The 14,925-nt window shown below is 45.4% G+C and overlaps 1 protein-coding gene across 3 annotated transcripts in view; it reads right to left on the minus strand.

Annotated features, from left to right (window-relative positions):
* Positions 1 to 205: 205 nt before the first annotated feature.
* The window catches only part of PPM1L (protein phosphatase, Mg2+/Mn2+ dependent 1L), a 413,670-nt gene continuing 398,950 nt past the window's right edge, over positions 206 to 14,925 (minus strand). For 2 of the 3 annotated variants that reach the window (XM_060298467.1, XM_060298470.1), the window contains 2 exons: positions 6,779 to 6,940; positions 207 to 3,656 (listed from right to left, as the gene is read on the minus strand). In XM_060298467.1, coding sequence (XP_060154450.1) covers positions 3,310 to 3,656; positions 6,779 to 6,940 — 509 coding nt within the window. In that variant the 3' untranslated portion in view covers positions 207 to 3,309. Of the gene's footprint in view, positions 3,657 to 6,778; positions 6,941 to 14,925 lie in introns of all 3 variants that reach the window. The other variant, XM_060298468.1, reaches the window with a different exon arrangement.

Genomic DNA, 14,925 nt, shown 5'->3' on the forward strand with positions numbered 1-14,925 from the left:
GTATGAAATAAGACGTGTTTTTTTTTTTTTTTTTTTGCGGTATGCGGGCCTCTCACTGCTGTGGCCTCTCCCGTTGTGGAGCACAGGCTCCGGACGTGCAGACTCAGCGGCCATGGCTCACGGGCCCAGCCGCTCCGTGGCATGTGGGATCCTCCCGGACCGGGGCGCAAACCCATGTCCCCTGCATCGGCAGGCGGACTCTCAACCACTGCGCCACCAGGGAAGTTTTAAATTATCCAGATCACATATGCTCCATCACTCTATAAAACACTCTGTAATACTCTTACCACATAGACAAGATTCTAGAGCCCAATGCCTTCAGTCCAAGGCAAGGAATGGAATGTAGCCACTGGTTACCAGTAAGATGCACAGTCATGTTGCATTAGAACAGCGTCCTCAGAGTTAAGTGCCTTGGGCAAGTTGGTCATGTGAAATAAATGCCGATCTTGGGAACTAGCTTTGGAGTTTTCCATATAAGTATTATTTATTCCTTTTATTAGAGAATTGCAAATACAGTGAATTAAAAAAAAAGTTTCCCTGTCTCTCCCCCCACCCCCCCAATCCCAACCCATTTTAAGAGTACAAATTGCCAGTGGAGCAGCGGGAGAGCAGTGCATTAATGAAGACCTGGGCTTGGCATCTTGCTGGGGGCTCATAAGCAGGTGATCATTGGCTCCCAGCTTCATTTCTAAAAGACTATAAAACCATTCCAAAATTTGGCACCATGGGGGCTATTGGCAATGCGAACTCAGGCTAGGGGGTCTGGGTGACGATTCCAAAGCTTTGGCAGTGCTGTTTAGGGAAGCTTCACATGCAAACTTCTCAAATCAATTTCCCTAACTAGACTCAACCTTCCCTGTCCCTGGAAAATGGGAGTGGCTGGCCGGTGAGCCACAGGGCATGCCGGGTGATGTCTGCAGACCCCCGACAGCTGGAGGCGGCTCAGGGAGAGAGAGCTCCAGGAGGATGGGGAAGGGAACAAAGTAGCCTGATTTTGAGACATAACTATTAATCAAACTGCTACTATTTTGCCTAGAACTTCTGTTTTTCAAAAATCTACAAGCCAAAGTGGGAGAAAAAGAGGCAGAAAGGGAGTAAAAAATACACGCACTACTTGATTAAAGTCAGAAATGAATTAATTCTACAAAGCAAAGTTTAGAAGATGCCTTGTGAACTCAGAAGGAAAGCCATGCACTCCTGCACTCAGCACCATCTAGTAAGACATTTTGCAGGGCAAATAAACACTAATTTACTAAGTCGCTTTTCTCCTTCATCTTCACCAAAACAGTATCGTTTTCATTTTAGACAATCACAGTGATCATAGCATTTAAAAATATCTTTCCATCGTTATTATGAATTTTGGGTTAAGTTAAAAATAAAAAAGGAAAATTAACTGCATACTGTAATACGCTGACACTGCTTATTCCTGGACTCCGGTTAGAGGGTGGGCTTTGGTAACTCTCCAGAATCAGGACGTCCTAAAATCACCAAGCAAACTCAGGCCACCTGGCCTGACTGTCCCATCACTGATCACAACCTGCATGTTTCCCACATTCCCGTCCCAACCCCCGCCTCAAATACACACATCCAAATGTTCAGTGCCTCTCAATAGGCAGATACTCCAATCTAACATGGTGGCAGGTATTTTGTACTAGATGGCTTAAAAAAAAAGAAGAAAAAAAACCGAGGTTCTAATTCTCATACTGTAAATTCTAATGTTATAGTTTACCAAAGTAAGCACGTCTCTTGGGAAACCACTAGTCATTCTTTCAGTCAAAGAAAGGTTAAGTGCTCAGAGGAATCCAGATAGATTACAGTCCTTGGCAGCCACAAGGGAATCTTTTCATCCTCCTGAGTTCACTCCTAGAACCTGCTTCAGGAACGCTCCACAGCTGAAGCAAGCAGGGAAGCGGCATCGTGGGCAGGAGGTGGCCGGTGAATGGGGCCTTTGAGAAGCTATAAAGGCAAATGCTCACTCTGGAAGGACAAAACCAGGTGGCCGCCCTGGCATTTCAGACACAGAGGGGTGGGGATGCAATGAAAATCTTGTTTGGCTGTTTGAGCCCCTCAGCCAGGGAAACAGGATGACCCAGCATTTTCTGTAATTAACTTATAAAATACTGAGATTGGAAATGTGACTTTGGTGATAAGAAATGAAAAGCAGCAAGTCTGGCCGCAAAAATAACTCAGTGGTTTGCAACCAGATGTTAAAGACTGCTGCCTTTCCACTGTCTAGGGGAAGCGCGTCCCAGTACTTAACCACCAAATTCCAAAACTTGGCTGCGAACTCTGTACTCGGCTTCCGGGAGCACACATGCAGTTCTACACCGCTGCTTCTCAGAACACTGCTTCAGAGACACTTGAAAGCTACTAGAACAGGAGAGGAAAAGATGCACAAAACTGGGCAGCTGGAGCTCGATTCGAGGTGGCAACCTCACCAGCGTTCTCTCTGAATGCAAATAGCAGACTTCCCAAGGGGCGCTGTGACTTATTCGGCCATGGTGTCTTCTATCTACTCTTAAAGGTGGCAGGGATTATGGTACTGTGATTTGCTTTTTTCACTTGGTAATGTAAAAAAATCGTGGTGTCTGGTGGTAAAGTTTAACAGCTGCCTATTACATTAGGTAAGGTGTAGGCCAAAGATTAAGGTCATGCATGATTAGGATAAACACACAAAGACTGGTCAGGTGGTACACAAAGTCTATTTAACTAATAAAGAAAGCGAGGGAAGAAGTTTACTTCTGCCGTGCAGGCGGCTCTCATCCTCCCCACGTCCCTCAGCCTCCAAGAGTAGCCACGGAATAATAAACCATTTCCAAATCTGTGTCTGCAGGGCTGCTGCAGAGCAGAAAACCTGGGCTCAAGAGGACAAAGCATTCTCAGGACAGCTCTGCCCCTCAGCACAGGGTGTGGCCACATCGGCCCTGACTCACTGCTCCAATGAGAGGACACAAAGTCTGATGCCTGGAGGGCCCTGTAAGGGATCTTGAAAACAATCATAAAAGGAGAATATGTGGCACATATGCCGTTCACTTCATACATGTGACTCTACAGCTATATATTTATATATTTTGCACATTGGATGAAAGAGTTGGGAAAACACGAAGAAACCATTTTCCAGCCTCTCAACTACATTGGCCAAGAACATCCTCTGTTCATCACGGCACATAGACTTAAGACGGCCGGGGATGGGGAACCCCATGTCTGGGATGGATGATCCTAACTGTAACGCCCACACCTTTCACTACATTAAAAGAGACCAGTGTGTTGAAAGTCCTTTAGTCTAAGGCAGCTGAGACCCCAGAGGGTTCACTGCTCTTCTGTTTTGCTGCTATTCCTGAACTTCACCACCATGACTGTGATGTTGTCAGGGCAGCCTCTGTAAAACGACTGTAAAACTATGCTCTTGGCCCCAAAGTGAGGTTCATCCAAGCGGTCCTTGATGAATCGAACAGCTTCTTCGTTGCTGAAAGCATCCCAGAGGCCATCTGATGCCAAGATCATGAACTCGGGCTGGAGCTTGTCCAGGTCAAAGGTCAGGATATCTGGGTCTGGGATGACCACGTTGAGATTTTTCAGCGGATAATCCCCCAGGGATCGAGACATGGCCAGGATTCCCTGGACCCTCCAGGAGCCATTGAAACTGATGAAACCACCTGGAAAGATAGAACGAGCCCATTAGCTTGACCAGCTGCTCTCTCACACCCCGGGTGCGGTCCGCGTGCGTCTGCAAAGGGCTGACCTACTGCATGTGACCTATGTGCTCCCCTCACCCCACCTTGGCGCTACCAGGAGGGAACAGCGTTCCTCTGCGTGGCTTGAGGTTTGATGCTCTGCGGGTAGATCCTCAGGCCCTCATCCTTGGTATCTTAAAAGGCTTCAAGACCAAATTAATAAGAATATTGAGGGTAGGAGGCATGGATGGGTGAGGGCATCAGTTTTAACTTAAGGACACCTTGGCAGCGCAGTGACTGACAGTAGGGAGCCCTAGGGTGGAGATCCAGGGACAGCAGCAAAACAGCACTGAAAGGCAGGTGGATGGTACCAGAGAATACCACTGGGATCCATCATTAGCTTGAGGCTGCCCTTGGGTGTGCCTGTATCTCAAAACACCTCCCCCGATAGCATCAGGATTAAAGAATGGTGCATTTTAGCACAGTTGTTAAAGGCTCAGGCCCTTGGGGCAGACTGCTTAGATTTGATTCCTGGCTCTGTTACTTTCAGCTTTGTGGGACTTTGGATGAGAAACCCTTTCTGATCCTTGGTTCCCTTGGTTCCAAAATTGGGACAATAACAGTACCTATTCCACTGAGGAGTTGTGAGAAATAAAGGAGTTAGTTATTCCATATTAATCACCTGGCACAGTGCCTGCATATAACATGCATTCAGTATTATCTATTATTATTTTTTCTTTAAGGGAGCTAGAACTTTGTCCATTTGCATATTATTTGTCAGATATTTATTAAATGTATATTCCATGCAGGGAAATTTGCAGGCTATAAAGTTAGACAAGATCCAAACCTTTCTATAAAGAAGTAGACAGCCTGGCAGGAGGGAAAAGCCACCTGTATCAATAGCTACAAGCACAAAGCAGCATTTCTTCAGGGAGAGACTAGTACCTGCTAAATGCTGTAGGCAGATGGGGAGGAGGGAGCGAAGATTTCTGGTTGTGATAATCAGGGAGGAGTGAGCATTAAAGCTGGGCTTTGAACGATGGGTAGGACTTCCATGGGCAGGGATGTACGAGAACATTCCAGGAAGTGTGGTCTCCTGGGCAAGAGCATGGGCTCTGGAGTCACTGTCCTGGGTCTCAATTCTGGTCTCACCATTCACAAGCTGTGTCCTTGGGCACACTAGCCTCTCTGAGGCTCCACTTCCTTGGTTGTAAAATAAGGATAACATCATCAACCTCGTAAGGTAGGGAAAGAGAAAGTATATGTAAAGCGCTCAGCTTAGCTCCCAGCACAGAGCACACAGTAAGTGGCAGCTGACATCACTGTTATTGTGGAAACAGCTTAAGGACTGGAGACAGAAAGACCAACGTGTATTTGGCCTAGACTGGTTGCAGCGTACTGTCACACAAAACAGGAGGGGTAGAGATGTCCAGAAGGGAAGGCTGAGGTCAGAGAAAACACACACAAAGATAAGAAAACCAGTCATTGTTCATTAAGCCCTGATGTAAAATACACCCTTGACACAGGTGAGATTAACCTCCTTGGAGATGCTGTCAGAATTTGCTACTGTAATCACTGTGGGGGCAGGGAAGGGTGGATGGGTACGGCAGGGAAGAGGAGAGAGGATAGAATGGGTTGACATCTCAGGAGAGCGCTGGATGCTAAGGTGGCGTCTCCACATGTTCCGTCTACACATCCCTGCCTGTGCTTCCTCAGGAGCAGGCTGACTGTATCCTAAGTCCAGGGCCACAGTGGACTGAGATGCTGTCTTCGTAAGGAGGGAAGCTCATCAAAGCACGATAGATGCTCTTAAAACACTGTTCCATCCCATCAACAGAAAACCTGACCAAAGCTTTCATTAAAAAGTATTCTGCATCTCAAGCAGTCACTGAATAAAATTCAATGCTTTTGGACTCAACAGTATAGCTTCCTCCTGTGAAAACTCAAATGTTGATTAGGTTCTGGGCAGAAGCTGATGTGTAGACATTGAGGGTCAACCTGTAGATTCCCCCAGGCAGCAGGGGCCCTTCTTGGGCTGAGACCCAGGGTACCTGAGCTCCCTCGGCAGCTGGGCCTGTGGCTTAGCATGTGACACAGAGGCTACATGCTGTGGTTGTCAGTCTGGGGAGGGAAGGGCTCCTCCCCTGCACGGGTAGAAAAGAATCCCCCCAAATTGACTATGAAAGTGTAATCATCAACTGATAATCTTTCTTCAAGTCTTCGTCCCAATGTCACCTTAGTGAGGCCTATGCTGACCACCCCGTGACACTCCCCGTTCCCTAACCTGCTTTGTGTCTCTCCATAGCAGTTATCACCTTGTAATATACTAGATCATTTACCTATTTTTACTTATTTATTATTAATGTCTGTCTGTCTACTACATTCCCTACCTGTTTCTCAGTTCCAAGATGTAAGTTTGTACCCCCAAGCCTCTAGATGTTGAAAAAGTGAAAAAGGGATTCTCCCCCTCCCCAAACTGAAATATGTACTTAGGCACTGAGCTCAGTGTTGGGAGTATAGAGATGAACAGACCAAGCTCCTGCCTCAAAGAACTCATGGTCAGGAAGGCAAGACAGATAAGAGGGCCAGGTATGTCCACACATGTGAAAGGTGACCCAAGAGGTCCACATGGGATGCTGGGGAAAGACTGAAGGGGTGTGACAGGGAAGGCTGCCAAAAGGACACCCTTAAACCAAGTCTTAAAGGACAAGGTCGCTGTTACCCACTAGACGGTGTGGACAACACTTGCAAAGGCACAGAGGTATCAGCTCCATGGTTCGTTTGGTGGTTAGTAGTTTGGCACGGCTGGAGAGAAGTGGGGTATGGCAAGCAGGGGCCCAAAGAGCTCATTAGCCTTTAAACTAAGGGCTTTTTTTTTTGGCTCTTTTGTAATCTGTGGCCACAAAGAAGGGCAAATTCAGTGGCCACTCATTAGATAGGAAATGTTACAAAGTCCAGTCCCAGCTGCCTCAGCAGCAGCCTCTGTACTGATCTACTCATCACTGGGTAAAGGAACATCTTCTCCCCCAGGGGCTCTCCCAGCAAGCCACCTTGTCCACTTGAACAAGACAGCACAAAGTCCTCGGAGGCATTCACAAACTCACCGGCTCTCTTTATCCTCTTCCTTTCCTTCAGCTGGTACGGCTTGTGATCATGAGACAAAGGAATGGCATTCCCGTCCTTGTCACACAGGACCCCACGCGAGTCACCCACATTGGCCACGGTGAGGTCTTTATCTGACAACAGAGCAATCAAACACGTTGTGCCTGCAAAACAGGAGAGAGAGGCAATACAGGTCAGTGGTGCTTTGAGGTTAGGCTGCTTCTCGTGGTTACTGGTCCTTCAGTCATTAAAACTACTCCTGCTGGGTAAGAATTTGACTCCAGCCACTCGGAGAATGACAGCTGTTCACTTCAACAACACTGATCAGATCTGACAGTCAATTTTCTTAACCATGTTGGAGTCTCACTGAAATAGGCTAGGATAACATTATCATTTTCCCAAATCATTGTTGTCTCTGCTACTCTTGATTTAAATGCATATCACACTTCAAAGGATTCGGAGAGAATCAGAATCAGCTCGAAGCTTCAGACGATTGATATTTATTTTCTGCTTCTTTTTGGTGCTGAGTTTCTGTGAAATCCCAGTTGAAAGTGGGAAGGATGGGGGGTCAGGTGGGCTCTTCAAGCAGGAGGGCCTGGAAGGGCCAGTAAATGACAGATGCCAACAACCAGGTCCTATGGAGCCATGGGGAGCGGGGGGGAAGCCTATACAAACTAGCCTATATGGAGTCTGACAGCAAAGACTGGCGGCCAGAAACAGGTCGGCGCCAGGGGGTGATGGGGGCGAACTGTAAAGGCAGAGGCAGGAAAACCCAACATGAGGACAGAAATGAGGTCTATGTCGACAGGCAGTGAGGGATTGGGGTGGTCAGAGTCAGAAGGGAAGCAAGAGGGAAGAGCTGTTTGCCTGGATCCCACACAAGACACAAAAGGACAAGCTCTCTCTCCTCAAACTCCTCATGGAATGAGAATGGATAAAAGCAAGTAGAGCTGCACAATCTGGTCTAGTTGGAGGCCGCCCTTATTACCTGCCCGGTGCCCTCTGTCCAGCCCCTCTCCTTTCTCCTCCCCCGCCTTCTGACAGTATCACTGAGTATGCAAATACCTGCTGAAAGGCACAACCCATTAAGCTCTGGCTTCGAACTGATAATGCCTTTCCTTGTTAAAATTAGTCATCAATTAGTCTCCATTAATATTTAACCTCCTCATTAAGAAGGTCATATTCAATAACAGAATGCAAACTGCTTTTTATCTGCACAGAATGACAAGACTGAATTCTTAAATAGACCTAAAGAATAAACACAGATTGATATCAAGAGCGGGGAGAATAATTAGCATTTTCAGCTATTATAGTTCTATTGGAAATTCCATTCTAAAGGCTGTTTAACTCAAAAGTGCCTTGATCAGAAATGGAAACACATGAAATGCTGGTTAACTCACAATGTCTGATGTGAAAAGCCTTGTGAAAGGAGAAAAGACTAATCTCAGGATTATCAAAGCAAATAGCAAATCTTTCACGTTAAAAAAAAAGCTGTAAGAATGAAAATGTAAGCACAAGATGGACAATTCATATGATTATAAATCATTATTCTCAGTTTTTGATATTAGTTGCATTTTGGTCTTCAACCATCCTCACTTTGTCCTCAAGCATCTGATTGTGTTAACCTATCATGATGAGAGCACAGATTCTCCAATAAGGCACACTCTTGGAGTTTGAAAGGTGAAATGGAGACGCTGCGTTATTGGATGTTACGTGGCTTGGGGGCATTATATCAGTTCAACTCTTGGAGTTGTGTCTCTCAGAGGCCCTCTTCCCTTCTCACTCTGTGCACTTCGAGAGATCATGGCTCTGACCTTTGCTTCCACCACCATCTCACCTAAAACGCTAGCCTGGTTGACACTCCTGAGGTCCATATCAACTGCCTGCTAGGCATTTCCATTTGCCTGTACAACATGGGATCCACAAGAGGCTTTGGGGTCTCCATGTGAGGGAGGTGAAGGGATCCACCGGGATGAGCTATAAGCCGTTTCCCCACCCCCATTTCAGCCACAGCAGCTCTACATCCATTGTTAGCTTTATCGGGATGCTGCATGTTCTTTTTGTCTGTTTTTTGTTTTTTTTTAAGAGGGGAGAGGTAATTTCTATAGCTAAAAAAAAAACCTTTGAAGTTTAATTGTATATGCGATTAAGAACCACTGAAGGGTTTTAAGCAGGAGAGTGACATGATGAGATCTGTGTTTTAGATCATGTCAGTGGCTTTGTGGAAGATAAACTGGACTGAAAGAGACATGATGCAGAACATGACCCATTTCTTTGGCCTCCTGTGGCTCCTGCGTTTCCCAGGGCTGTGGCAGCCATCTTGCACCATGAGGGGATATGGCTCAGAGTCAAGGCTCTGTGTCCAGAAGGGGGAGCGGAGAGGTGAGGAACCTGAGTCCCTGAGACATCACAGAACTGCTGAACCCGCCTGGACCCGTCCTGTTCTTGTTCTGCATGACACTAAATGACTTTACTACTTAAGGCTTTTTACGTTGGATTTTTTTGTTGTTGTTGTTCCTTGTGGTATCCTAACTGGTTCAGGGGCTTACAGTTCAATAAGGGGCTTCTGGGGCTTCCCTGGTGGTGCAGTGGTTGGGGGTCCGCCTGCCAATGCAGGGGACACGGGTTCGTGCCCCAGTCTGGGAAGATCCCACATGCCACGGAGCGGCTGGGCCCGTGAGCCATGGCCGCTGAGCCTGCGCGTCCAGAGCCTGTGCTCCACGGCAGGAGAGGCCACAGCAGTGGGAGGCCCGCGTACCGCAAAAAATAAAATAAAATAAAATAAGGGGCTTCTGGATGAGAGATTTAGAGGGTGACTGCTTTGCTTCACTCACATGTGAAGATTCATGGCCTGCTGATTCCTCTGTCAAGAAGAGGATCCCATTGTTTCTATGGGTCTATGAAATCTACCTCCTGATGTGGATTTCAGGAATGTACTGCTTTGAGAAAGTGGCAATTGCCTGTGTCAACAATAGACTCTTAGGCCGGGCCAAAATGGGTGAGCCCCAGGTGGCAGAAGGAGAGCTGCAGGCTGTGTTTAGGGTCACTGAAATGTCACTATTCCCTCTCCATAGAAACCTGCCTGTGTCCTGGGTGGAGCCCAAGCATGATTGAAAACACTGTAAATAACTTGTTTGGGCTTTGCAGTTTTAGCTCAGGATTATCAGAGACAATTTATAATCTAATCTTACATTACAGCAGAAACTACCTTGTGGCTGAGGAAAACTCCAGAAACACATTATGCCCAAGAGGAAAGGAGAAAATCACTTTTTCTTTTGTATGTATGAGAAAAAACACTGCCAAGACTCTGGTTATTAGTTTCGAGATAAACTTAGCCATCATAGTACTATTTATCAGAAATACCAGCGTCTGACAATATTACTTAACCCTGAACCTCAGGATTGTCTATATTAATAATTTAATCTAGGTGATACCTTAATTGAAAATCTGGACAATATTTTGGAGCTTTAACCTAATAGTCTGACTTAGATTAAAAAAAAAAACTGAAAAAGTAAATTCACACGGACTAGACTTCAAAATCCTAGCTGAGTGAGGTCTGGCAAATTATTTAACTTTTAATTTAAGCCTCAGAAAATGGTACCACCATCCACTTAGCTGCTCAAGCTAGGACACATCCTTAGTTTTTCTCTCTTCCTCATTCCTGACATTCAATCCATCGTTAAGTTCCTGTCACTCGTACCTCTCAAACACATCTTAAACCCCTTCCCTTCTCTTGTTCTCATCGCGCTGACTGTGGTCCAAGCCACCACCATCTCAGCCAGCGTGTTATTTCAGCTCTCCAGGTCCTGCGTGATCTGCCCCTGCCCCAACCTGTACAATGTTATGTCATACCACCCTCCCCTTGCTCAAGGCCTCCCTTCTGTTGCCCAACCATGCCAAGCTTTTTTTTTTTTTTTTGGCGGAATGCGGGCCTCTCACTGTTGTGGCCTCTCCCGTTGCGGAGCACAGGCTCCAGACGCGCAGGCTCAGCGGCCATGGCTCACGGGCCCAGCTGCTCCGCGGCATGTGGGATCCTCCTGGACCGGGGCACAAACCTGTGTCCCCTGCATCGGCAGGCGGACTCTGAACCACTGCGCCACCAGGGAAGCCCATGCCAAGCTTTTGGTTGCCTTTGGGCCTCTGTACGCAGTGCTCCCTCTGTAGTCCTTGGCACTGTCCGACATGCACATGGTGATGTCTCAGTTCAAGTGTGACATCTTCAGAGGCCTTCTCTGATGGGGGATCTAATTTCCTCTTTATGTCCTTTATTGCCCTCACAGCACACAATTATGTAAATATCTTGTGTATTTCTTTAAACAATTTATTTAATGCCAATCTTCCCCTGTACAATGTCAACTTCACAAGGGTAAGGATATCATCTGCTTGTTTTTCTTCCTATAATGCTGAGGTCTAGAACATCACAGACCTCATATTTGCTGAATAAACAAATTAATAGAGGACTGATAAACAATCACACACTCTCTCCTTGGTCCTGATCTGACATTATGCTAAGCTCCCGCTGTCTTGCTCTGAGTATGTCAACCCAGTTCAGTACCACACTGTACCACATCTTCTAGATATTGCCACAGCAGGGAGATAGCCAACTGTAGCAAAATACATTTTACACATTGATCAAAACATAAGGACCCTCCTGTACATGTATAACCATGCTCACAGGCACACTGTTAGTAAGTGGAGAGAAGTTCCAGCCCAGGCCTGTCCCTAGCGCTTTCCTCCAGTCCAGGCTCCTGGAACAATGTTAATGAAACATGAGTAGGGCATCCATCCTCACCAGCTTCTAAAGCCGTGGCACCTTAGGAAGCAATAAAAGTGCATCATGAAGTCATTACGTGAATAATTTCTGTCTACGTCTGACCTCAATTTGTACTTCAGCAAAGCAGGCACATTTTTGTGTTGTTGTATTAATTCTTGTTTTCCTTAGGAAAAACACACGAATGCCAATTATTCATCAGTCTATTCCTCTAAACCAGCCTTCTCTCTCTTAATTTCTAGGATGCAGACAAAGTAAAGGTACACAAGAAAATCTATTCTGATAAGTATTTTCATTGGATACTATTAGGCAATGAATTCATTGGATGAGTTGAGCTTGAGAAAAATGTAAATCCTGAAGAGGATTAAGTAGTTTGGGATATCTCAGCCATCTTTCAAAACCCTAGCTAAAAACTTTCCCAGTTCAATAACAAAGTAGTAATAACAATCTGTTCAATGCTACAAACGAAGTGGCTAACAAACACACTTGCAGTTGATTTCCTGACCTTAGGGTTGGGGAGAGGCAGGTATTATTCTTCCCTTTAAACAGATGAGAAAAATGGGACTCAGAGACTTCAACTGCTCAATGCATATGTACTGAATGACCAAATGACCAAAAACCCTGGGAATCCAGAATTATTACTTTAGTAATAATAATAATGATAGACCTACTGCTTAAGCATTTTACTATAACGCTAAACATTTTATTTACGTTACGCAACTTAATCTGCACTACCTGTGAGAAGGCATAATTATCCCCACTTTACAGGTGGGGAAACTAGATCTCAGACAGTATAGCAACCTGCCCAGGTCACACACACGGACTGACTGATTCCACTGGGCCAAACCTTTGATAATCGACACTCCTTCTTGCTTTAAACTGTTCTCTTCCTACCCCTAGAAGGAATGATTTCTGTGACCAGTTTCTACATTTCTGTGTTTTGAATAGTCCCCATCAACTCTCCCCGTTTTGTAGTATAAACTGGCGCATGTCACAGAAAAGTCTGTAAACCAGGATAAAATTTGATCAGTGTGATGTGAATTTCCTTTAATATAATTGTGATTCTGGATTAATTTAAACAAAGCTGGTACATTTCAAATTCTCAGTAATAATCAGAAAGCACGTGAACCTCCACAAGTAAAAAAACAAGTGACTTGGATTAGTGTCAGGTCCTTTTCACCTTGAATATTTTGCTGGTTTTGAACAGGAATTGCAAACTCCTACGGCTTCGGGTAAGTAGGCCAGGTATAAGAAAAAAAGCTTATTACCCTCTTGGAGTAGATTTACCCCTGTACTTTTGACAGAAACATGGGTTCTGAAGATGTTTTTCTACTCTAAGAATAGGCAAGCATGATGATAAGGGACAACTGACATCAGGTTTCAGTGTTGGGTCCACAACAGGGAGTGGTGTGGCTTGTGGCAAACTAGAGAACACTTGCTAAGGGGGCAGCATTTCCTCAGCAGTGAAGATGGTTGCCATGTGGGAATGCAAGCCCACTGTAGCCAGTTATTCAGATTTTTCAAGGGAAGCCATTTTTATGTGAACTCTCCTGACTTTTCAATGTTGACAAATTTTATTTAAAAAAACAATGCAAGCCAAACAAAAGGCAACTTGTAGGTCAAATGATTCTTTGACCCATTAGACTAGCAGCTTCTTTTAGGACCAGGGGGATGCCTTATTCATTGCTGTATTCTTATCGTAGTGCTTTGTACCCTGCACAGACCCTTAATGCTGGGAGGGGCGCTAAGGACTGAGGAGGTGGTGAGGAAAGTGGAGGTGCTTTTGTACAACTTGTACTAATTGTAGTATTTGTACAATTCACACCTTCGTACTACGTAAATATATATACTCTTATTTTTTGAAAAATATTAACAGGGTTATCTAGGTGATGGGATTTTAGCCCACTTTGTTTTCTTCTTTATGCTTTTCTGTATTGAGATGAATTTAACATTACTTAAAACCACAATTTATTCACAACGGTTCAGGAGCATATCCACTGCAAAAAGCAAAGTATTCAAGACATAAAACAGAAAAAGCAGAATTGACAATCACGGTAGTAGAGTGGTACAGGTAAAAAAAATGGCCCAGAGGAATAAGGCCGTGACAATGATGACAGCACCACTGTTGACAGATCATCAAGTTCAGATTCACATTCGCCCACCAGTGACTATCCATCAGTGACTCCGTGACAGACATGTGAGCCTCAGCTGCCTTCAGGCTTCCCCTGCACAGCCTTACCTGACCTCCGAGCAGTGCCATCGACAAAGAACAACCTGCCCTGGGTGCCAATCAAAGCACATTACCCTCAACCCCTTGCACTCCCCTCCCCCTCTTCTATGATTTAAAAGTTGGAGGCATGAGAATCCTTATTTTATGAAAGTTCAGCTTACTGCAACATTGTCTTACGTGCCTGACACCGCAGCTTCACTTTTTCTGGGGTGGGGCTGGGAGGCTGGGCAGAGCAGAGAAAGCCAAGTGCAGTTAACATGACTTAGGAGCCCTGCTTCACGAAGCAAGTGGGCTCTCTCCCAAACAATGAATGCCACTCACTTATGCTAATAGTGATTCCCCTCAGTGACAGAGAATAAAAGGAAATGGCCATTTTTTTCTTCAGGAAAGAAAGAAAGAAATTGGGGGTGGGTGGAGAAGAGGTGACAAGTGGAAAGGGAGGGAAGGGGACACACACACAAAGAAACAGAGAGAAAGAGAGACAGACAGAGGATGAATGAATGAATATTTCAGTGAAGGCGTTACAACCGCCTAAAAGCCATTCATTATACCCAGCAAAGGAGATTCAACACATTTATATGATAAGGAAAAACAGGTTTATCCTGAAAAGATTTGACAATGAATGTTAGTTGAATAACACAGTTCCAGGGCCTAGATGACATCAAGGCCTGGAAACTGACAGAAATTATACTGGTGTGAAACATACTGGAAAAAGAGCAGGCAAAGCCAGTCATTAATAAAAGCATCATGGGGAATGATAAGATCAGTGTCGGCAGGGCTTCCAGCCGACACCGATCTCCCTCAGCCAAAGCTGTGATGAGCCCTGAAACACAGATTAAGTACCAGGCAGCTCGCAGATAAGACTGACTCCCTGGACCCATCCCCTGTCTGCACGATCTCTACGTCTGCCCAAGTTTGACCTTCTCAGAGTCTGTTCACCAGTCTTGTAATAATTAATGCCATGGCAGAGGCAGACCTGGCTGGGATGATCCAATCTCTGGAAAACTAAAGAGTAAGCTCTAATCTTCCCTTCTTTATGCCTTTTCTCTCATCTATTGCCTGAATCCTTACACTTCCCAGCTCTAAATTCTCTTGGAGGCGGGCCCTCTTTAGAATGATATTAACGTGCATGGCTGGGGCCGGAGAGT

Source organism: Globicephala melas, chromosome 4, assembly GCF_963455315.2.
Source record: "Globicephala melas chromosome 4, mGloMel1.2, whole genome shotgun sequence".
Taxonomy (NCBI): Eukaryota; Metazoa; Chordata; class Mammalia; order Artiodactyla; family Delphinidae; genus Globicephala; species Globicephala melas.